General features: G+C 50.9%; 1 protein-coding gene across 1 annotated transcript in view; it reads right to left on the bottom strand.

Moving 5' to 3' along the window:
* The window catches only part of LOC121272792 (serine/threonine-protein kinase WNK3-like), a 108994-nt gene that overhangs the window by 41034 nt on the left and 46145 nt on the right, over positions 1-21815 (bottom strand). The window contains exons 3-10 of the mRNA XM_041179564.1: positions 20260-20432; positions 15286-15506; positions 14165-14322; positions 11740-11828; positions 5543-5762; positions 3985-4279; positions 2383-2591; positions 1-349 (exon numbers count right to left, since the gene is read on the bottom strand). The exon at positions 1-349 is cut by the window's left edge and continues 1130 nt beyond it. Coding sequence (XP_041035498.1) covers positions 1-349; positions 2383-2591; positions 3985-4279; positions 5543-5762; positions 11740-11828; positions 14165-14322; positions 15286-15506; positions 20260-20432 — 1714 coding nt within the window. The remainder of the gene's footprint in view (positions 350-2382; positions 2592-3984; positions 4280-5542; positions 5763-11739; positions 11829-14164; positions 14323-15285; positions 15507-20259; positions 20433-21815) is intronic.

The following is a 21815-nucleotide window of genomic DNA, read 5'->3' as shown; positions in this document are numbered from 1 at the left end:
CCAGCGGTTGCAGCTGCTGCACGGTGTCCGGCAGAAAAGTCTGTTGCTGCTGCTGCTGCACCGATGGCATCGGGTGGCGAGTTTGGGAGACGGCGGCAGAGTTACTCACTGGCTGCGAGCTGGCGTCCATCGCGGTGGCGGCGTTGGCAGGTGCGGCCGACATCCGGGCCTGCGGCGACACCGTCGGCAGGGGCTGCGGCGGCAGGGCCGCTGCGGAGGTGCAGGGGGAGGCCCCCATTCCAGCAGGGTTGTACTGGGAGACGACAGGCGGGGTCTGAGAGGACGGCGGCACAGGGGGACGTACGTCGCTGCCGTGACGATGGAGGCCGGCTGGTTGTCCGCTCGAAGTCTATTAAAAAACGAGGGGGGGAAGAAAAGAAGGCAGCTTACAACGTGAGGCGCAGCCACTGAAATCAAGCCCTTAGCACGGACGAGTCTGCCGGCACTGTCACAAGCCCAGGTGGCCGTTCAGCCCCCTCCAGTCCGCCCCGCCATTCAATCAGCTCATGGCCGATCTGTATCTCAGCCCCAGCTTGGCTTCGTAGCCCCTAATCCCCTTACTCAATTTAAGTTCAGCTAATCGAACAAAGAGCTGGTCTCAGTAATCATAGAATGGTTACAGCCCAGGAGGAGGCCAGTCACATTCGTGCTGGCTCTCTGCTCAGTCCCACCCTCCTGCCTTATGCCCTAGGCCGGCAAATTTTCCCTCTTATCCACTTCCCCTTCTGATAGCCACGACTGAACCTGCCTTCATCACGCTCTCCGGCAGCGCATTTCGGGTCCTAAGCACTCGCTGCACAAAAAGGGCTTTTCCCTCATGCGGCTGCTGCCCAAACACCTTAAATCGGTGAGCCTGGTTCGCGATCCTTCCACCCAAATCTAGGTCATTAATATAATTCAAGAAAAGCAGTGGTCCGAGAACCGGTCCATCAGAGAACCCCACTTTTATACCTTCCTCCAGTCTGAAAAACAACCGTTCACCACTGTTAAACCATAAGACCATAAGACATAGCAGCAGAAATTAGGCCATTCGGCCCATCAAGTCTGCTCCGCCATTCAATCATGGCTGATAAGTTTCTCAACCCCATTCTCCCACCTTCGCCCTGTAACCTTTGACCCCCTTACCAATCAAGAACCTATCTCGGTCTTAAATACACTCAATGACCCGGCCTCCACAGCCTTCTGTGGCAATGAATTCCATAGATTCACCACTCTCTGGCTAAAGAAGTTTCTCTTCATCTCTGTTCTAAAAGGTCTTCCCTTTACTCTGAGGCTGTGCCCTCGGGTCCTAGTCTCTCCTACTAATGGAAACATCTTCCCCACAACCACTCTATCCAGGCCTTTCAGTATTCTGTAAGTTTCAATCAGATCCACCCCCCTCATCCTTCTAAATTCCATCGAGTATAGACACAGAGTCCTCAAACGTTCCTCAAATGTTAAGCCTTTCATTCCTGGGATCATTCTCGTGAACCTCCTCTGGACCCTCTCCAGGGCTAGTACATCCTTCCTGAGATATGATATTCTCTGCTCCATGTCCCTCAGCCAACTTCACACCCACACTGCCACCATTCCTTTTATTCCCTTAGCTTCAGCTTTGCTGACAATCCTATTGTGTGGCACTTCTTCAACTGTATTACCTTCATCAGCCCTCTGTTACCTCATTAAATATCTCAAAACACGACTTGCCTTTAATAAATCTCTACTGGCTATTCTTGGTTGATACACACTTGTCCAAGTGTGGCCATGAAACTACCAGATTGCTGCTAAAATCCCATCTGGCTTGCTGATACCCATTAGGGGAGGAAATCTGCCATCCTTACCCGGTCTGGCCTACATGTGACTCCAGACCCACAGCAAGGTGGTTGACTCTGAATTGGCCTAGCAAGGCCACTCAGTCGTATTTAAGAGCCAGCTCATCACCACCTTCTCAAGGGGCAATGAGGGATGGACAATAAATGCAGGCCTTCCCAGCAACGAGCGCATCCCGCGAAGGAATTAAAAGTAGCGCAGAGTCCGACCCTGTGCTCCAGCAGACGGCCGCTGGATGGCCATCAGGAGCCTGGAGCAGGCACCTGGACTAGCCGAACACCAGCAGGGAGCGGGCAGAGGTGGGTGAGAAGTGCCCGACTGAAGGCCCTTTTCTCCCCATCCTTGGGGGCAGGTAACCTGCAAACGCCAGCATGTCCTTCAGGACAATGCCATCATAGCTAGTGCCCCAAAAGGCCCCGGCAGTGCTACGGTGAGGTGGGGGTGGGGGGGGGGGGGGGGTCCACAAGGACACACCTGCACCCATTGTCAACGGCAATAACACGTCATTCAATGTGTGGCTCACTGTTTTGTGGTCGGGGGATGAAAAGAGGAGGAGGAAGAGGGCGCCCTTACCCCGACTGATTGTGGATAGCCAGCCACAACCTGCGCCTGCTGCTGCGCCTGCTGAAGTCCCACGGACAGGTGATGAGACTCCACGCTCGAGCCAGAGGAAATATGCTGCACGCCCACGTTCTGCTCCAAAGCGACGGTATAACCCACTCCGCCCTGAGAATCGGAACAGACGGCGGGGGGACCCGGGCTGTTGTCGGGAACACCGTCCACTGGTGTTGGAGGGGAGGAAAGAAAACAGCTGTTAGCAAGTACTTTGTAGCCACGATGCCCGATTCATCTTCAGCTGAAGATTCCTTTTCCTCATCAACCACAGCGCACACGTAAACCTTTTAGCGTGACCATCATTCTGGGGTCAGCGCCTGGGATGAAAGGAACTTGTTGACTCAGGGCTCTTGTCTTTAGAATAAGAGGGGACAAGGGGAGGTGGCGGCATAGTGGTGATGTCACTGGGCGAGTAATCCAGGGGGCAAGGCTAATTCCCTGGGGGCACGGGTTCAAATCCCACCACGGTAGCTGGTGGAATTCAAAATTCAATTAATAAATCTGGAATTGAAAGCTCGTCTCAGTGACGGCGACTGTGAAACCATCATCGATTGTCGTAAGAACCCCATCTGGTTCACTAATGTCCCTTTAGGGAAGGGAATCCGCCGTCCTTACCCGATCTGGCCTACATGTGACTCCAGACCCCACAGCAACGTGGTTGACTCTTAACTGAAACGTCCTAGCAAGTCACTCAGTTCAAGAGCGACTAAGGATGGGCAACAAATGCTGGCCTTGCCAGCGACGCCCACGTCCCATGAAAGAGTACTTTTTTAAAAAACTAAGAGAAGGTCTGAATGAGGGTGAGTTGTGAGCTGCTTTAAGAAGCTGAAATGGGCGAAACTGATTTCGGTGGTCAGCGAATTAGAGGAAGAAATTTAGCACGACAGTTCGAGGGAAAAGTAGGGGGGGGGGGGGCGGTGGTGGGCACAGAGTGTTAGCGACAGATCATCGACACAGGAGGGGTTCAACCCCTCGAACCTGCTCCGCCATTTAATGAGATCGTAGCTGCGACCGAACTCCATGGAATTGCTTCTTCCACATATTCCTTAATGCCTTAGGTTAACAAAAATCAATCAATCTCAGATTGATTCGACTATGGGAGGCATGATGGAAAGAGAGCAAACGTGTCCCCGCTCAACATCTGCACCCACGCAGACCGCCAGGAAGCAGGCATTCGACTGCGGTTGGGAGCCAGATCAGTGCTTTGCCCTGTCTATTGGTTCAAAATCCCTTCCTAACAGCACTGTGGGTGCACCCACACCACACGGACTGCAGCGTTCAAGGCAGCAGCTCACCACCACCTTCAAGGGCAACTAGGGATGGGAAAGAAGTCCGCGTCCCATGAATGAATTAAAAAAAAGAAAAATAAGATTTTAAAATTCGCAATTTACTTCAGGGAAGAGTGTTCCAAACTTCTCCCACCCTTTGCGTGTAGAAATGCTTCCTCATTTCACTCCTGAAAGGTCTGCCACCAACACTTGGCGAAGGTTTGGGAGGGGAGGAGGAGGTAGCTGAGCATTGCGAGGCGGGGGGGGGGGGGGGTAACTGCTGAAAGCTTACGTGAAACGGTTCCCGTGAGGAGCTTATTCTGCAGGACGTGCTGGTCGACCTCGGGATACTCGGACTCCGCCGGGCTAGGCTGCCAGCCTGTGGCGGACAGAGGCGCCACAGCGGTCTGGGGCTGCATCTGCTCCATCTGCGACCGGAGTTTCTCCTGCTCCTCCTGCCCGCGGCGCTCCTCCATCTCTCGGATCTGCTGTGTCCGCTGCCTCTTCCTCTTGATGAAAGACACCCGGTCTCGGATGGACTTGGCCAGCAGCTTGGAGTCATTCTCGTGGAAAAACCCGGACTTGACCTAGGAGCGCGTAGAACATCTTAAATTATTTAAAAAAGGGTCTGCCAGCACATTTTACACCTCTCCAGCACCCCCTTCCAACAATTCCCTCTCTCCCCAGCTCCTGCCTCCCCATTCCCAGTCACAGGCGTTGACTCTTGCTGGGGCACAGCACCGTCCACCAACGGCAGCTCTTCCTACCTGTCCACCCTTCATGTGGGAACGTAGACAGAGCTAGCTGGGCGTTCAACTGCGGGAGGCATGACAGAAAGAGGGCAAACCTGTCCTCGCTCAACATCTGCACTCGACAGCGGTCAGGAGCCAGGTCAATGCTTTGCCCTGTCTATTCCAGAGGAACTAACGGCCGATTGAAGCAGCTTCACTTGCTGCCTCAGCTAACGCCACGCAGGGACGCTCAGTCTCACTATTCCACACCAGACCCTGCATTTTCCCCACTGAGCCAGCAAACCAGCCCCCAAAAGAAAAGGGACACCTTGTGTCTTTAAACACTCACTGTTGGGGGGTGTGGAAAATGATGGCATAACGGTAATATCACCGGACTAGTCATCCAGAGGCCCAGGCTAATACTCTGGGGACACGGGTTCAAATCCCACCACGGCAGCTGGTGGAATTTAAATTCAATTAAATTAAATCTGGAACTGAAAGCTAGTCTTGGTGATGGTGACCGTGAAGCTGTCATCGATTGTCGTTAAAAACCCCGTCTGGTTCACTCGTGCCCTTTAGGGAGGGAGATCTGCTGTCCTTACCCGGTCTGGCCTACACGTCACTCCAGACCCCACAGCAGTGGGTTGACTCTTAACTGCCTTCAAATGGCCTAGCGAGACACTCACTCAGTTCAAGGGCAAATAGGGATGGGTGGGCAGTAAATGCTGGCATTGCCAGCATCGCCCATGTCACATGAAGGAATAAATTTTTTTTTTAAAATACTGAACGTAGACAAACAAGCCAGCAACACCATACTGACAGCCAGGAGGCACAACACCAGTTTGTGGGGATGGTTAAGAAAGGGGCAGCGGCCAGGACATGGGAAAAACTCCCAGTTCTTAACATCCGTCAGAAGCAACGGAACAGAGGGGGACCCAGGCTTAATTCCTGCAGGGACGTCCTGTGGCAATGCAGCCCCGAGGGGAGCATCAGCCCGCAGAACTGGCTCAAGCCCTGGACGAGTCCCACTTCGACAACCTGCAGATGCATGGGGTTGGCAACCCCACGGCAGCTGATGCACGCGGCGGGGCGGTTGGGTGGGTGCAGTTAAACACTTGCCATCTCCTGTGCCACTTCTTCAGGGGTGTCGTGCTCCAGGTCGAAGCTGAACTCGATCGCCTCGTTGTCCTTGTGCTTCCCTTTCAGCTTCTTGGGGTCTTCCACCCAGATCCGCAGAGCGAGCGAGGTGTCCTGCCCGCTGTCCTCCTTGGCCAGCTCAATCCGCAGGCCTGTGTCCTCTGCGAAAAATGCGTAGCTCAGGAGGTCCTTTATTACTAACCTGTGTAAGAACACAAGGAATTGGAGGAGAAAACCATACGGCCCGTCAAGCCTGCTCCGCCATTTAAATATGACTAATCCTGGGCTTCAATTCTACTTTCCTGCCACGATTTTCTCTCATCGAGCTACTGCACAAAGTTGCTCATTTGACAATTGGCTCAAGCTTCACTTCCTTCACCTTGACGAATGCAATTCAACTTCAAATTTAAGTATGCCACCTTCTGTCTCTACCTTAAAATATCCAAGGCGCGAACTGTCAACAACTTTTTCCAATTCTAAATTCACATGTACACATTTATAATGGGAAATGCCTATGTAAACATGTCACGCTGGAATTCCTCTCTCTCTGCAGCACCACCAACTGGCAGGAGGGTAGAATTAGTGCGACAGAGTTATTCTAGCGGTTTTCCCCCATTTCAAACGTGGACATAGGTTTTTATGGAAGTGTAAAAACAAGGGCAGGCTGCATGTCAAGACAGTGGTGACAATTTGGAACTCGCTCCCACAGAGATCGGTTGAGGTGAATAACATAGATGTATTTAAGGGGAAGATGGATAAACACGAGGGCAAGAAAAGAACGATATGCTGACAGGGTGAAACGAAGAGGGGGCTCACGTGGATCATAAACACCAGTATGGGCCAGTTGGACCGAGTGGTCTGTTTCTGCAGTGAATTACATGTAAAACGGGGGTCGGGATTCAGTCTGCGCTGCCTGATTCAACTATTTGCCCCGCAGTCTATACTCCGTCTCAATACAATGTCATCACCGCTAGAAATTTGGCGGAAGAGCTCTGCCAACTGTAAGCGGTCAAACTTTGTAAACAGGCTGGAGGGGAGGGGCAGTGGGCGGGGGTGGGTGCCAGGGTAAAGGGAAGGCAGCAATGGTTCGTTACACGCCCTGGGTGGCAGGAGTGCATTGTACATCCTCAGGAGGGCAGGAAAATCTGGCTGCTCAAGCGGACGGGAGCGCGTGTTCATTTACTCCCCCCCCAAGGCCCCGCTGCTACGTTCACCTGGGGCGAGCGCTAAAGCCCGTGAGGGGCACTGAGCTCACATGTGCGTGGAGGTTGGGACGCTGTGGGGATCCAAGTCTCAGCTGAGGAGCTGAGCTGAACTGAGCTGGGGTAGGTAGAAAAAACAGCAAGGGGAGCACCGCATATCCAACAGTGCCAGTTTACACGTGAACTTAAAATTAAGAGCAAAGTTGGGTGGGGGGGGTGTCAAGTAAAGTCAAAGCCGAAAGTGTTGAAACGTAGGTGGACAGTATCGACCGCTTTAATCTGCACCAAAGAAAATCTCGTGCTCCCGTTATTGTACATCGGTTAATCTTTAACACTGTAGGTGAGCCTGTGACTTTCCCAAGGTGGTCACACGGGTTAGCTGGCAAGGCCCGGCCAATCAAATTCTTACCTAACTAAGCAGTATTATTTCACTTTTGATATCCTTCCTTTTTTCTCCCCCCTCCAGGTTAAAGTTTCCTCCTGCACAGCCAGGCGCTCTGTAGGCAATGCCACAAGGCATGGGCCAGCAGAGAAAGGCACCCTTAAACAGTGGGCACACTGCTTCGGGACGTGAAAATAATCTTGTACACGACCGGGGTGGGAGTGGGGGTGGGGGTGGGGGGTGTGAGGGGGGGAAATGGGGTCACAGTGCTCTGCAGCGAATTGTTCTGCTTGCTTGCAGCCTCCACGGTGACTGGATGCGCAAAGACACTGTTTGTGTAACATGGCACGTTAAAAAAGACCGCCAAGCCACCACAGATTCCTCCAGTGCTTAACGGTTGGGCCAATGCAGGGGGTGATAAAGCCGACTACCCGTCACTGTGCAGCACGCTGCTCTGGCTGCGCTTTGGCGTAAACGCTTGGAGGGGGTCACGTTTCCCACGGACGCACTGCACTATCAGTGGCAGCTCCAATGGAAAGTGAGCTCCGAACCAAGGCTTTGCCATCTCTCCCCACCTGCCTCCTCCAGAGGCTCATATCCTGCAATGCAACATGACTGGGCTGCAGGTTGTGACCTAGATTGGAGCTGGTGGGGTGCTGCAACCCTGACCAAAACAAAAAAGGATTGCTGCATTTTCTTTAGTTTAATTGAAACACCTTGCTTCGAACCGGTTATTTTAACACTATAAAAATCCCGCTGCTTGTTTTCCCCACGAGTATTGCGTCAGGTTAAAAAAAAAAGTGCCTTTCACAGCTACCAGTGGGGGATAGGAAGTCTGCCGTTCAAAAAGGAAAGCCCTCCTCGGCACGAGAACAACTATGGCAGAGTATTGGGTGCAGTTTTGACCTCCCTCCCCAAGGAAGGGTGCAGCCATAGAGGCAGTGCAGCGGAGGTTCACCAGACTGATCCCTGGGATGGCTGGATTGTCTTTTGAGGAGAGATTGAGGAAACTGGGCCTGTGTTCTCTAGATTTGAGAAGAATGAGAGGTGATCTCATTGAAACTTTAGAGGGAAGCAATGGTGTAGTAGTTTACTCAAACAGCCTCTGAAATGGCCGAGCAAGCCACTCGGTTGCATCAAACCGTTGAAAAGTCTCCAAGGGATGAAACCGGGTGGACCACCCAGCCGACCTCGGCAGTGGAAACGACAATGGCAAACTCAGCCCTGTCGACCCTGCAAAGTCCTCCTTACTAACATCTGGGGGCTTGTGCGAAAATTAGGAGCTGTCTCGCAGACCAGTCAGCAGCAGGTGGTGAGGGAGCCAATAAGAGGGAAAACGTACTTGACCCCATCCTCAACAACCTGCCTGCCGCAGATGCATCTGCTCATGACAGTATCGGTAGGGGTGACCACTGCACAGTCCTTGTGCAGACCAAGTCCCGCCTTCACATCGGGGATACCTTCCATCCTGCTGTGTGGCACTACCACCGTGCTAAATGGGTTATACTTCCAGCAGATCTAGCACCTCAAGGCTGGGCGTCCATGAGGTGCTGTGGGCCATCAACAGCAGTAGAATTGTACTCGACCACAATCTCTAACCTCTTGGCCCGGCATATCCCCCACTCTACTATTACCACCAAGCCAGGGGATCAACCCTGGTTTAATGAAGAGTGCAGGAGGGCATGCCAGGAGCAGCACCAGGCATACCTAAAAATGAGGTGTTAACCTGGTGATGTTATAACACTATTTGCATGCCAAACAGCATAAACAGTATAAAAAGTGACAGACATGACTGAGCAATTCCACAACCTTGATCAGATCCAAGCTCTGCAGTCCTGGCACATCCAGCTGTGAATGATGGAGGACAATTAAACAACTCACAGGAGGAGCTCCACAAATAACCCCATCCTCAATGATGGGGGAGCCCAGCACATCCGTGCAAAAGATAAGGCTGAAGTATTTGCTACGATGTTCAGTCAGAAATGCTGAGTGGATGATCCATCTTGTCTCCCCCAGAGGTCCCCAGCGTCACAGATGCCAGTCTTCAGCCAATTCGATTCACTCCACGTGATATCAAGAAACGGCAGAAGGCGCTGGATACAGCAAAGGCTATGGGCCTTGACACTATTCCGGCAATAGTACTGATGACACGTGCACCAGAACTTGCTGCACCCCTGGTCAAATTGTTCCAGTGCAGCTACAACACTGGTATCTATCCGGCAATGTGGAAAATTACCCAGGTATGTCCTGTACACAAAAAGCAGGACAAATCCAACCCGGCCAATTATTGCCTGATCAGCCTAATGTCGGTCATCAGTAAAGTAATGGAAGGGGTCATCAACAGTACTATCAAGCAGCGCTTGCTTAGCCATAACCTGCTCACTGATGCCCAGTTTGGGTTCCACCAGGGCTACTCAGCTCCTAACCTCATTAAAGCCTTGGTTCAAACATGGGCAAAAGAGCTGAACTTCTGAGGTGAGGTGAGAGTGACTGTCCTTGGCATCATGGCAGCATTTGATAAGACTGTGGCATCAAGGAGCCCTAGCAAGACTGGAGTCGATGGGAATCTGGGAAATCTCTCCACTGGTTGGAGTCATACCTAGCACAAAAGGAGATGTTTGAGGTCATTGGAGGTCAGTCATCTCAGCTCCAGGACAACACTGCAAGAATTCCTCAGGGTAGTCCTAGGCCAACCATCTTCAGTTGTTTCATCAATGACCTTCCTTCCATCATAAGATCAAAAGTGGGGATGTTCGGTGATTATTGCACAATATTCAGCACCATTCAAGACTCCCTGGATACTGCAGCAGTCCATGTCCAAATGCAGCAAGACCTGGACAACATCCAGGCTTGGGCTGACAAGTGGCAAGTAACATTCATGCCATACAAGTGCCAGCCAATGACCATCTCTAACAAGAGAGAATCCAACCATCACCCCTTGACATTCAATAGCATCACCATCACTGAATCCCCCACTATCAACATCCTCGGGGGTTACCATTGACTAGGAACAACTGGACTAGCCATATAAATACTGTGGCTACAAGAGCAGGTCAGAGGCTAGGAATCCTGCGACGAGTAACTCACCTCCTGACTCCCCAAAGCCTATCCACCATCTACAAGGCACAAGTCAGGAGAGAAATGGAATGCTCTGCACTTGCCTGGATGAGTGCAGCTCCAACAACACTCAAGAAGCTCGACACCATCCAGGACAAAGCAGCTCGCTTGATTGGCACTCCATCCACAAATATTTACTCCCTCCGCCACCAACGCACAGTAGCAGCAGTGTGTACCATCTACAAGATGCACTGCAGGAGCTCACCAAGGCTTCTTAGACAGCACCTGCCAAACTCACAACCACTACCATCTAGAATGACAAGGGTAGCACCTAGAAGGACAAGGGTAGCAGATAGATGGGGAACACCACCACCTGGAAGTTCCCCTCCGAGCCACTCACCATCCTGACTTGGAAATATATCAGTCGTTCCTTCACTGTCACTGGCTCAAGATCCTGGAACTCCCTGCCTAACAGCACTTTGGGTGTACCAACACGGTCTGCAGCGGCTCAAGGCAGCTCACCACAACCTTCTCAAGGACAATTAGGGATGGGGCAATAAATGCTGGCCCACCCAGCGAAGCCCGCATCCCTTGAATAAATAATAGAAAAAAAAATTCTTACAGGGCTCAACAGGACAGATATTGATAGGATGTTTTCCCCAGGCTGTGGAGGGGTCTAGAACCAGGGGACAGTCTCTGAAATGGGGTAGGCCATTTAAGACTGAGACGAGGAGGAATTTCTTCACTCAGAGGGCGAATCTTTGGAATTTTCTACCCCAGGGGGCTGTGGAAGCTCAGACATTGAGCATGTTCAAGACAGAAATTGATATATTTCTGGATGCTAATAATATGAAGGGACGTGGGGGATAGCCTGGGGAAATGGCATTGAGGTAGAAGATCAACCGTGGTCTAGTTGAATGCCAGAGCAGGCTCGAGGGGCCGAATAGCCTTATCCTGCTCCTGTGTTCCTCTGCCATCTTTCCCAAGGGAAGGAAAGGGTGGGTGCTGAATCGAGAATCCGGTCAGTTTAGGGACCCGCAGACCCATCAGCCAGAGAATGGAAAATCCAATTGCCCTTGAGCAGACCAGCAAAGAGGAGGAGGGGTGGGTGGGAGAAGGGAAGGGGTCAAATCAGTCACACTGGCTTGACATGCTGTTATTTCCTGACAAGGAGATGCTTTAAAAAGAATTGGAGCGAGGATTTACGGTCTGGAACCAGCTGCTGCCACTGAGACAGCCCCCAGGAGTCAGGAATCAGACTGTAAAACCCAGGACCGTTATTCAGCTGGAAGTCATTGATAGAAGCAACAGCCCCCAGATCTTTTACTGCCCGAGGGTGTGAAAGCAAAAGACGGCAAACGTGTATAATAGTGAGGGCATGAGCTTTCCTGAATCAATCATTCAAAGGCTTCTAGTTATACAATTCTGGTTTCGGGGGTGGGGGGGGGGAGGTGTGTGTGCAAGTGCGCGAGACGGGGTGCGGGCGAGCATGTACGAGAGAGAAGACAGCCACCTGAGTGAAAACAGCAAAAACCCACCTTTCAGTTTTGTTCTGCCGAATGCATCCTTCAATAATTTCTTTGATTTCCGGATCACTGACCTTGTTGAAGCTCGCTGGTTTAATGCCCTAGGATAGGACATACAAGGTCAGGTTTACAAAACCTTGGCTTTTGGAAAGCATCACCCACCTAGGCTTCTCTCTCTCTCTCTCTCTCTCTCGCTCTTCCTCCCCCCCACCCACCCCACCCCCAAATTACTCCTCAGAACCACCAGAGAGAGAAAAAACAAAGCTCCAATAACATGACTTAATCAAACCCCGAGGGCATACCAGTGACTAATAGTCAATCACCTGATTTCTCTGCTGATCCCTGCAGATGGAGGTGAAAAAATCAGAGACTGGTTATAACGGAGGCCATTCCGCCCATCATGTCTGTGCTGTCTTTCTGAAGGAGCAATTCACCTGGTGCCACTCCCCTAACTTCTTCCCGTAACCCTGCACATTCTTCCTTTTCAGATAATAATCCACCTCCCTCCTGAAAGCCTTGATTGACCCTGCCTCCCCCACACTCTCACGGAGCGCATTCCAGATCCTAACCACTCACTGCGTGAAAAAGTTTCTCCTCCCGTCTGCATCGCTTCTTTTGCTGATCGCCTTAAATCCGTGTCCCTCTGGTTCTCGATCCTGCCGCCAATGGGAACAGTTTCTCCCCATCTACTCTGTCCCAGACCCCTCGTGATTTTGAACACCTCCATCAAATCCCCTCTCAACCTTCTCTTCTCCAAGGAGAATAGTCCCAGCTCCGGGATAATCCAGGAAATTACAGGCCGGTGAGCCTTACGTCAGTGGTAGGGAAATTATTGGAGAAGATTCTTCGTGACAGGATTTACTACCATTTGGAAGCAAATGGGTGTATTAGTGAGAGGCAGCATGGTTTTGTGAAGGGGAGGTCGTGTCTCACTAACTTGATTGAGTTTTTCGAGGAAGTGACAAAGATGATCAACAATGGAAGGGCAGTGGATGTTATCTACATGGATTTCAGTAAGGCCTTCGACAAGGTCCCTCATGGCAGACTGGTAAAGAAAGTAAAGTCGCACAGGATCAGAAGTGAGCTGGCAAGATGGGCTTGTTCCTGTGCTGTACTTTTCTTTGCTCTCCAATCTATCCATGGAACCCAAGTCCTCTCATCCCTGGAACCGTTGCAGAATGCTTTATTCGCGCCCCCACCGCCCCCCTTTTCAACCCATCCTGCTACCTTCAACGATTTACACACGCACCCCTCTGGGAACCTGAACCCAAACCCTGGCCGACAGCCCAGCTGCCCATACTGTGGGAGCTGCAGCCGCCGCCCTTTGGATGAAACGTCAAACCAAGCACCGGGTCAATTTAACCCAAAAGTAAAATCCCGCTGCCAGTGAGCTTCGGAATTCTCCTGGTGCCATTCGCAAAAAGAAAACAAAAAACAATGGGCAGAAAGTGGCTCAAACAGACCAACCCATTGGACCAGCAGCGCGGCTGCCCTCATGGTGAGCCATTGACCCTGCCGAGGAAGGAAGCTTTGACGTCCTATTCCTGGCCTGTGATAACATGGGGGGGGCAGCGCTGAAATAACAACTGGCAGCATCCCCGAGTTTTGGGGTTGGGAAAAAGAGAGGGGGGAGAAAGCAACCAAGGGCTCCCGTGCCCGATCACTGACCGCGAGACTGGAGAGGTCCCACGTGGATGGCGGGCAAGGACTGAGGTCAGCTTTACAGTGATGCCAGACACACAGCAAGAAGGGGGTACAAGAGGACGCCTATGAAACCGCCCCCAAGTAGACACCTTGTGCTGTTGGGAGGGAAGGGGAGGGGAAGGAAGGGGAGCATACTGGCAGGAATATTGTGCCCAGGCGTGGGCGGCGGGGGGAGCATATTTCCATACATCAAACGTGAGGTTTAAGGAGGCAGCTCACTAGCACCTTCTCAAGGGCCGTTAGGGACGGGCAACAAATGCTGGCCTAGCAAGTGACGCCACATCCCATGAACGAATGAAAAAAAAAGGGTCACTGCAGATAGCTTTCTCACACCAGGAAAGTCCCTTGAGGGAAAACACATGGCCACAAGAGAAGGAAAGCCTTTCGGTCCACTTATTAACTAATGCCACAAACACCAATTCTCAAGACCTAGACAGAAAACCATCAAAAACGCTACGTCTTTCTGATCTGCAGCCTGAAAGTCACACGTGGACCCCGCCAGACTGTGCAGCACTTAAACTCTGACTGACCTGAGCCGGTGTTTCCTCGAAAAGTATTAGGGTTCTGGGCTTTAAAAGGGATGCAGGCACATTAGCAGCAGAATAGTACCTTATAGAGCAGTGAGCAATGCCATGGGGGGGGGGTCTACCGACAATTTACCTATTATGAATTAGACCCAGCACTTCTTGTTTTTTAAAAACAAAATAAGTTTGAATGGAACGACCACACTTACGCTGGTTACTTTGCGATATATCTGGGCAGCGTTCTGGCACTCCGAGTAAGGGTATTCTGAGGTAGCCATCTCCAGCATGCACATTCCAAAGGCATAAACATCAACTGATTCGTCATAATGCTCTTCGTACATTTCTGGAGCCATGAATTCTGGAGTGCCTGTGGGGTGGTGAGGGGGGAACCCAAAGACAGACAAGCTTAACACTTTGTGAAGGGAAAACAAAAATAAACTCCTCATTTCGCCCCCTCCTGCGGAATCCCTGCAACATGCATCTTTCCCTCGTTAAGAGTGGGGGAGCGACTGAAGACCAAAGCCCCCAGCAAAGCCACTCTTGCCAACTGGCTGCTAATGCAAGGAGTGCGACTCTGCCCCCCTGACCTGCCCTGCTGAATGACTCGCTTAAGCCCAACAGGATTTAAAGAAAAAGCACAAAGTCTGACAAGCGCAGCAGTGGGTCAGTCAGCAGCTCAGTCACAATGAGAAAGCTCAAGCCATTTCAGGCTTGACAAAGGGCACTCAGCTTTTTGGAGCCACGGCTGGTAAATGGAGTAGCGATACAGGTCAGCCTCGGTTTTAACACGCCAAGTAAAGAACAGCACCTCTGACAATGCGGCACTCTCTCTACTGTTCTGGCACTGCCAGCATAGATTGAGGGTTTCAGATGCACAGACGACCAACTAAGCCAGGCTGATGAACTATGACTGTGCTGTCATCCTCAGGTGTTAGTGGTTCAAGTCACACTCTAGAGACTGGAGCACATAGACCAGGCCAACACTTCAGCGCAGTAGTGAGGGAACGCTACACAGTTGGAAGTGCCGTCTTTCAGGGTGAGACGTTAAACCGAGGCCCTGTCTGCCCTCTCGGGTTGGCACAAAAGGTCCTATGGCATTATTTGAAGAGCAGGGGAGTTCTCCCTGCCAATATTCATCACCCAACCAACATCACGTTGGTGGGTAAATGGGCTGCCATGCTTCCTACATTACCGCAGTGACTACACTTCAAAAATACTTCACTGGCATCTTGGGATGCCCTGAGGTCATTAAAAGGGCTGGAGAAATGCAAGGTCTTTCTTTTGTGACCGGGGAACAAATTACAACCGAAAAGGGAAAAAAAAAAATTACCTATAACACTTTTAGCAAAAGATGTGCGCATTAAGGTGGCGAGGCCCAGATCCCCAATTTTGACAGATCCAGTGGGTCCCGTGATGAAGATGTTGTCACACTTCAGATCCCGGTGAACAATCGGCGGGGTACGGGTGTGAAGAAACTGCAAGCCCTTCAGGATCTGCCTGCACCAGCTCCGCAAAACCTTCGGCTTCATCACTTTGAACCGCTTCAAGTATCTGAGGAGGAGGAGGAGGAGACAGTTCACACCAGTTAAAACGTTACACGGCTGCCCTGGAAATCCATCCGCCCACAGATGCGCCCTTCCCACCACGGAGAGATTGGAAACAAAGTCGAACACTAGTCACGGTCAGGATCATGGGCTAATTCCACACAAGGGGTGGCCATTCGACCCATCGTGCTTATGCCAGCTCTTCGAAAGGGCTATCTAATTTGTCGCACTGCCCAGCTCTTTTCCTATAATACTGCAATTATTTTTCCCCCTTCAAGTATTTATCTAACACGGGGAGGGGGGGTGGAAGACAGTGGTAATCTCACTGGGCTAGTAATCTAGTGGCCCAGGCTAATGCTCTGGGGCGTGGGTTCAAATCCCACCACGGCAGCTGGTGGAATTTAAATTCAATTCATAAATCTGGACTAGAAACGGTCACCGACTGTTGTAAAAACCCAACTGGCTCACCTAACGTCCTTTAGGGAAGGAAATCTGCCGTCCTTACCCGGTCTGGCCCACAAATGTGACTCCAGATCCACAGGAATGGGGTTGAATCCTAAACCGCCCTCTGAAATGGCCCTAGCAAGGGCAATTAGCGATGGGCATCGATGGCTGACCTTGCCAACGATGCCCACATCCCATGAAAGAATAAATTTGGAAAAAAAAAAAATTCCCCTACCGCAAGTTCCAGGGTTCACAGTCTGAGGATATGGGGTAGACCATTTAGGACTGAGATGAGGAGAATTTTCTTCACCCAGAGAGTGGTGAGCCTGTGGAATTCGTTACCACACAAAGTAGTTGAGACCAAAACATTGTATGTTTTCAAGAAGGAGTTAGATATAGCTCTTGGGGCGAAAGGGACCAAAGGGCATGGGGAGAAAGGGGGAGCAGGCTGTTGAGTTGGATGATCAGCCATGACCATAATGAATGGCGGAGCAGGCTCGAAGGGCCGAATGGCCTACTCCTGCTCCTAGTTTCTATGAATCTGTTTCCACCGGCCCTTCAGGCAGCGCCCTCCAGAGCATAACTCTCTACATAAAAAACACTCTCACCACCCCCCCAACCACCACAACCCCAGCCCCTTTTACCAATTACTTTAAAACTGCGTCCCTCTGATTACCGACCCACCCATCACCAGAAACAGTTTCTCCTTGATTTGAGATCGTTCTCTTTCAAACAGGTAGATTTGACAGACGTTTAAAATTCTCGAGGAGCCTCGAGAACAACAAACAAGGAGAAACGGTCTCCAGTGGCAGGAGGATCAGTAACCAGAGGGTGGGGGCATAGGCTGAAGAGAATCGGCAAAGGAACCGGACGGGGAGCCGACGGGAATCAGCAGCGAGTTACTGTGACCTGGAAGGCGCTACCTGAAAGGGCGGTGGGAAGCGGATTCAATAGGAATACTCAAAAGGGGGAATTGGAGAAATACTCAGAGGGGGAAAAAAATTTATGCAGGGTTACTTGGGAGGGGGGGGGGGGTGCGGGGTGCGGGTGGGGTGGTAAAGAGTGGATGGGGAATGGATAACCTTGACACAACAGTTGGCATGGACACCACAGGTCTTTTGCTGTGCGGTGTCATTCCACGATGTGACCACTAAACAGACTTCCATAATTAAGTACAAAAACAGAATTACCTGGAAAAACTCAGCAGATCTGGCAGATGCTGCCAGACCTGCTGAGTTTTTCCAGGTAATTCTGTTTTTGTTTTGGATTTCCAGCATCCGCAGTTTTTTTGTTTTTATCTCCAAAATTAAGTGTTGGCTCGTTCATGAGTGAGGCAGTGGAACTGCAGCACAGCAAATCAACACCTTCAGGCTGCGGGTGGCAGGGAATTTTCTTTTTTTAGTACAAACCTCTTGGGGGGAAAAAAGTCTAAATGTGACCGGCTGCGCCACCGTCATGGACAGACGCAGACTATGGGGCTGGGGGCCGCAGGCTCGCTCCCGAGGTTAGTGAATGCGTTCCAACCCAAACGCCCTCGGCGGCTGCAAAACCTAACAGGGCAGGGCTGACTCCTCCCAGGCAAGCAAGCAGGTTTTATTTTTAAACAAAAAAAGTAATCTTAAATTGACAGCTGCTTCTGGCCCGCAGCCCAAATCTGAAGGCACATAGCGATCTCTGGAACCCCCTAGATAAGACAATTAGACTTAGATTGGCTTATATCTTCTGCGCACTTCCAAAAGAGGGCTTTTTGGCCGACTGCTGGCCTGCGATTTTAGTCCGCCGTTAATTATCTGCAACCTCATCCTCAATCGCTGCCTCCAGGGCAGGAAGCAAGTTACAGATTCTGTCCAAACATTAAGTACTTTAATTTTACTTTTGAAATTTCTGCAATAAAATTTAACTGCACTGCTGGAATGTTAAGCCATCAGACACTGACTGAGTGGAGGCCAAGAGTTAAAAGCCTTGGGTTTACAAAGTTAAAAAAATTGAAGGAGAGAGAAGGCTGGGACATGGCTACTCATCTCAAATTGAGCAGGGGCGCCCTGCGGAGTGGTATATCGGGCCCCATTATCATCTTGCCCGCACAGTAAATTTGCAGCCTGCAACACAACGTTTTATATTTGAACAGGGACTTTAACGTGTTGAAGCATCCCCCAGGCGCTTCACACGAGCATCACAAGACAAAGTATGACATCGAGCCACAAGATGAGATATTAGGTCAGGCAGCCAAAGGTTTGGTCAAAGGGGCTGGTTTTAAGGAGCGCCTTAAAGGAGGAGAGAGGGAGGTAGAGGGGCAGGATGATGTAAGGAGGGAATTATGGAGTTTTGGGTCCTAGGCAACTAAAGTTACAGCCACCGGTGTTGGAGCAATTAAAACCAGAGATACTCAAGTGGCCGGAATCAGATGAGCACAGATACCTCGGCAGGCTATCGGGGCTGGGGGAAATGACAGGGACAGGGAGGGGTGAGGGCCACGGAGAGATTTGTAAACGACGATGAGAACTTTGAAATCAAGACGTTGCTTGACCGGAAGCACTTGCCGGTCAGCCAGCCCAGGAGCGACAGGGGAGTGGGGCTTGGTGCGGGTTAAGGCACGGGCAGCTGGGTTTTGGATGACGCCATGTTTACCTGGGGGTACCGCGTGCGAGGCCAGCCTGGAGTGCATTTGGAATAGTCGAGCCTCAAGGTCAGGGAGGCATGAAACGAAGGTTTCTGCAGCAGATGAGCTGAGACGGGGGCAAAGGCAGGTGATGTCACGGAGGTGGAAACTGACTGGTCTTAGTGACAGCACAAATGTGTGATCCGAAGCTCATCTCTGGGTCAGATGTGACACCAAGGTCACGAACAGGGGGAGGTGGTGACATTGTGGCATTGTCCCTGGACTAATAATGGGGGCCCGGGTTCGAATCCCACCACAGCAGATGGTGAAATTTAAATTCAATTAAAAACAAATCTGGATGATGACCGTGAAGCCATTGCCGATTGTCGTAAAAACCCATCTGGTTCACTAATGTCCCCTCAGGGAAGGAAATCAGCCGTCCTTACCCGGTCAGGCCTACATGTGACTCCAGATCCCACAGCAATGTGGTTGACTCTTAAATGCCCTCTGAAAGGCACTCAGTTCTCAAGGACAGTAAGGGATGGGCAATAAATGCTGGCCTAGCCAGTGACGCCCATATCCCATGAGTGAATAACTTAAAAAAAACAGGCTGGCTTAACCTCAGAATGTTGCCAGGGCGCTGGGAGCTAGGGAGTGGAGTTTGGAGTAGCAATCAAAAATGGCATCAGTCTTCCCCAAATTTAATTGGGGGGAATTTACAAAGTAGGTAAGCCCCCCCCCCCACCCCCCTCCCCCACCACCACCCCGCCCCAGCAGAGGGGAGGACACAAGCAGCCAAGCAACTCCAGGTCATTCCTGTGCACCTTCTAATGACTGACTGGCTGCAGCATGAGGGGGCTGCGAGTTGCCTGCCAAGCCTCAAGACTAGTTTTATTCCTGGAATATTCCATCTTTGAGGGGGGTGGGGGGGGCACCTCAGGAGCTGGAGCAGGCAAAGAGAAAGCAAACAGAGCAGGGGTGGGTGTCAAGGTACAACTTGCATTCAGAAGGGGCAGACAGAGATTTCTGCTGAACTTGGACAGGGCACTAGTGAGATCTCAGCTGGAGTACTGTGTACAGTTCTGGGCGCCACACTATAGGAAGGATGTGAACACATTGGAGAGAGTGCAGAAGAGGTTTACAAAAATGGCTCCAGGGATGAGAAACTTCAATTCCGAAGACAGACTGGAGAAGTTGGGACTGTTCTCCTTGGAGGAGGAGGAGGCTAAGAGGAGATTTGATAGAGATATTCAAAATCTTGAGGGGGAGTGAACAGAGTAGATAGGGAGGACTGTTCCTGCTCGTAAAAGGATGGAGAACGAGAGGGCACAGATTTAAAGTGATTTGCAAAAGAAGCAAATGCAACGTGAGAAAAAAAAAAACTTTCTCCACACTGCAAGTGGTTCGGGTCTGGAACGCACGGCCTGGAAGTGTGGCAGAGGCAGGTTCAATCGAGGCATTCAAGAGGGCACTCGATGATTATTTAAATAGAAACAACGGGTGCAGGGTGACGGGGGGGGGAAAAAGGCAGGAGAACGGCACGGAATCAAAATGCTCGTTCGGAGAGCTGGTGCAAACACGACGGGCCGAATGGCCTCCTTACGCACTGTAACAATTCTGTGATGCTGACCCCCCAAAAAAAGTGGCGAAGGTTTCACGGCCGCAGTGCTTTGAGGGGAAACCGGCCCGGAGAGGGGCCTGCGAGGTATTCACTCACGTCTTTAGGGTCCCCGACGTCATCAGCTCTGTGACCAGCACAATGCATTTCTTCCCTTTTAAGGTCGACTCCCAGGAGTCATAAAACCGCACGATATTGGGATGCTGCAAGCCCTTCAGCATTTCGGCCTCCTCTTTGAATCTCTGCTGCTCGGCTTTGGTGAGCTTCCTGTCCTGCAACGCGAGGGGAAGAAGAGATATTTTTTTTAGTGAGGGATGCAGAAGGGGTTGGAGGAATGCCAGAAATATATTCTGGTGCAAGAAGGGGTAGTGAGCTGCGGGTTCCCTGGGGCTTTGTTTGGGTTGGGGGGTGGGGGGGGGGCGAGGGTGTGGTTGGGGGTTGGTGCTATGCACTAATCCACGTGGTGATCACACCCAGCAGAAGCTGAAACCTCTGGTCTGCGCTGGTCACATCTTTTAAGTTATAGATCAGCAATGATTGAGCTGATTGGTTGAACAGGCTTGAGGGGTTGAATAACTTCCTCTTATGCTCAGCCAAGGCTCCACTAGATCCACCCACCCTCAGTAGCTGTGGGGTTTACAAGGTGAGGTTGTGGGAATTTGCATTTCGATACCTTTGCTCTGGTCTGCTTCCCCTCTGATATAGATCCTTGAATGAGCCTCCAGAATACAGCAGTGTCATTCTTGGCTCAAGGGTAGGATTCTAAGGTTGTGGTCCTGAGTCACACTGCAGAGACTTGATTGCATAATCTGGGGAGACACGCTCAAGTGCAGTACTGATGGGACTGCTACACTGTTGGAGGTGCCACCTTCTGTATGAGATGTTAAACCAAGGCCCTGTCTACTCTCCCAGCTGAATGTAAGAGATCCCATGGTGTTGTATCAAAGGATTTTCCAAAATTCCCTAGACTCTGGAAAGGTCCCATCAGATTGGGAAAGAGCAAATGTAACTCCCCTATTTAAGAAAGGAGACAGACAGAAAGCAGGAAACTACACGCCAGCTAGCCTAACATCTGTCACTGGGAAAATGCTAGAATCTATTAAGGAGGTTACAGCAGAGCACTTCAAAAAGCTTAATGAAATCAGGCAGAGTGAACATGGTTTTGAGCGGGGAAATCATTAACGAATTGACCAATTCATCTGAGTTCTTTGAGGAATTAACAAGCAACTTGGATAAAGGAGAACCTGTAGATGTGGTGTACTTAGATTTGCAAGGTACCACGTCAAAGGTTACTACACAAAATAAGAGTTCATGGTGTAGGGGGTGACATATTAGCATGGATGGAGGATTGGTTAGCTAACAGGAAGCAGAGAGTGGGGATAAATAGGTCATTTCTGGGTTTGCAAGCTGTAACTAGTGGAGTGCCACAGGGATCAGTGCTAGGTTTTCAACTATTTACAATCTATATCAGTGACTTGGATGAAGAATATAAATTTGCTGATGACACAAAGATAGGTAGGAGAGCGAGTTGTAAAGAGGGCATAAGGAGTCTGCAAAGGGATATAGGCAGGTTAATTGAGTGGGCACAAATGTGACAGATGGTGCACAATGTGGGAAACTGTGAACTTGACCACTTTGGCAGGAAGAATAGAGAA

The sequence above is a fragment of the Carcharodon carcharias genome, chromosome 35 (assembly GCF_017639515.1).
Source record: "Carcharodon carcharias isolate sCarCar2 chromosome 35, sCarCar2.pri, whole genome shotgun sequence".
NCBI classification, from domain to species: Eukaryota; Metazoa; Chordata; class Chondrichthyes; order Lamniformes; family Lamnidae; genus Carcharodon; species Carcharodon carcharias.
Note: the sequence above shows the minus strand (reverse complement) of the source record. Positions and strands in the feature narration are given on the sequence as shown.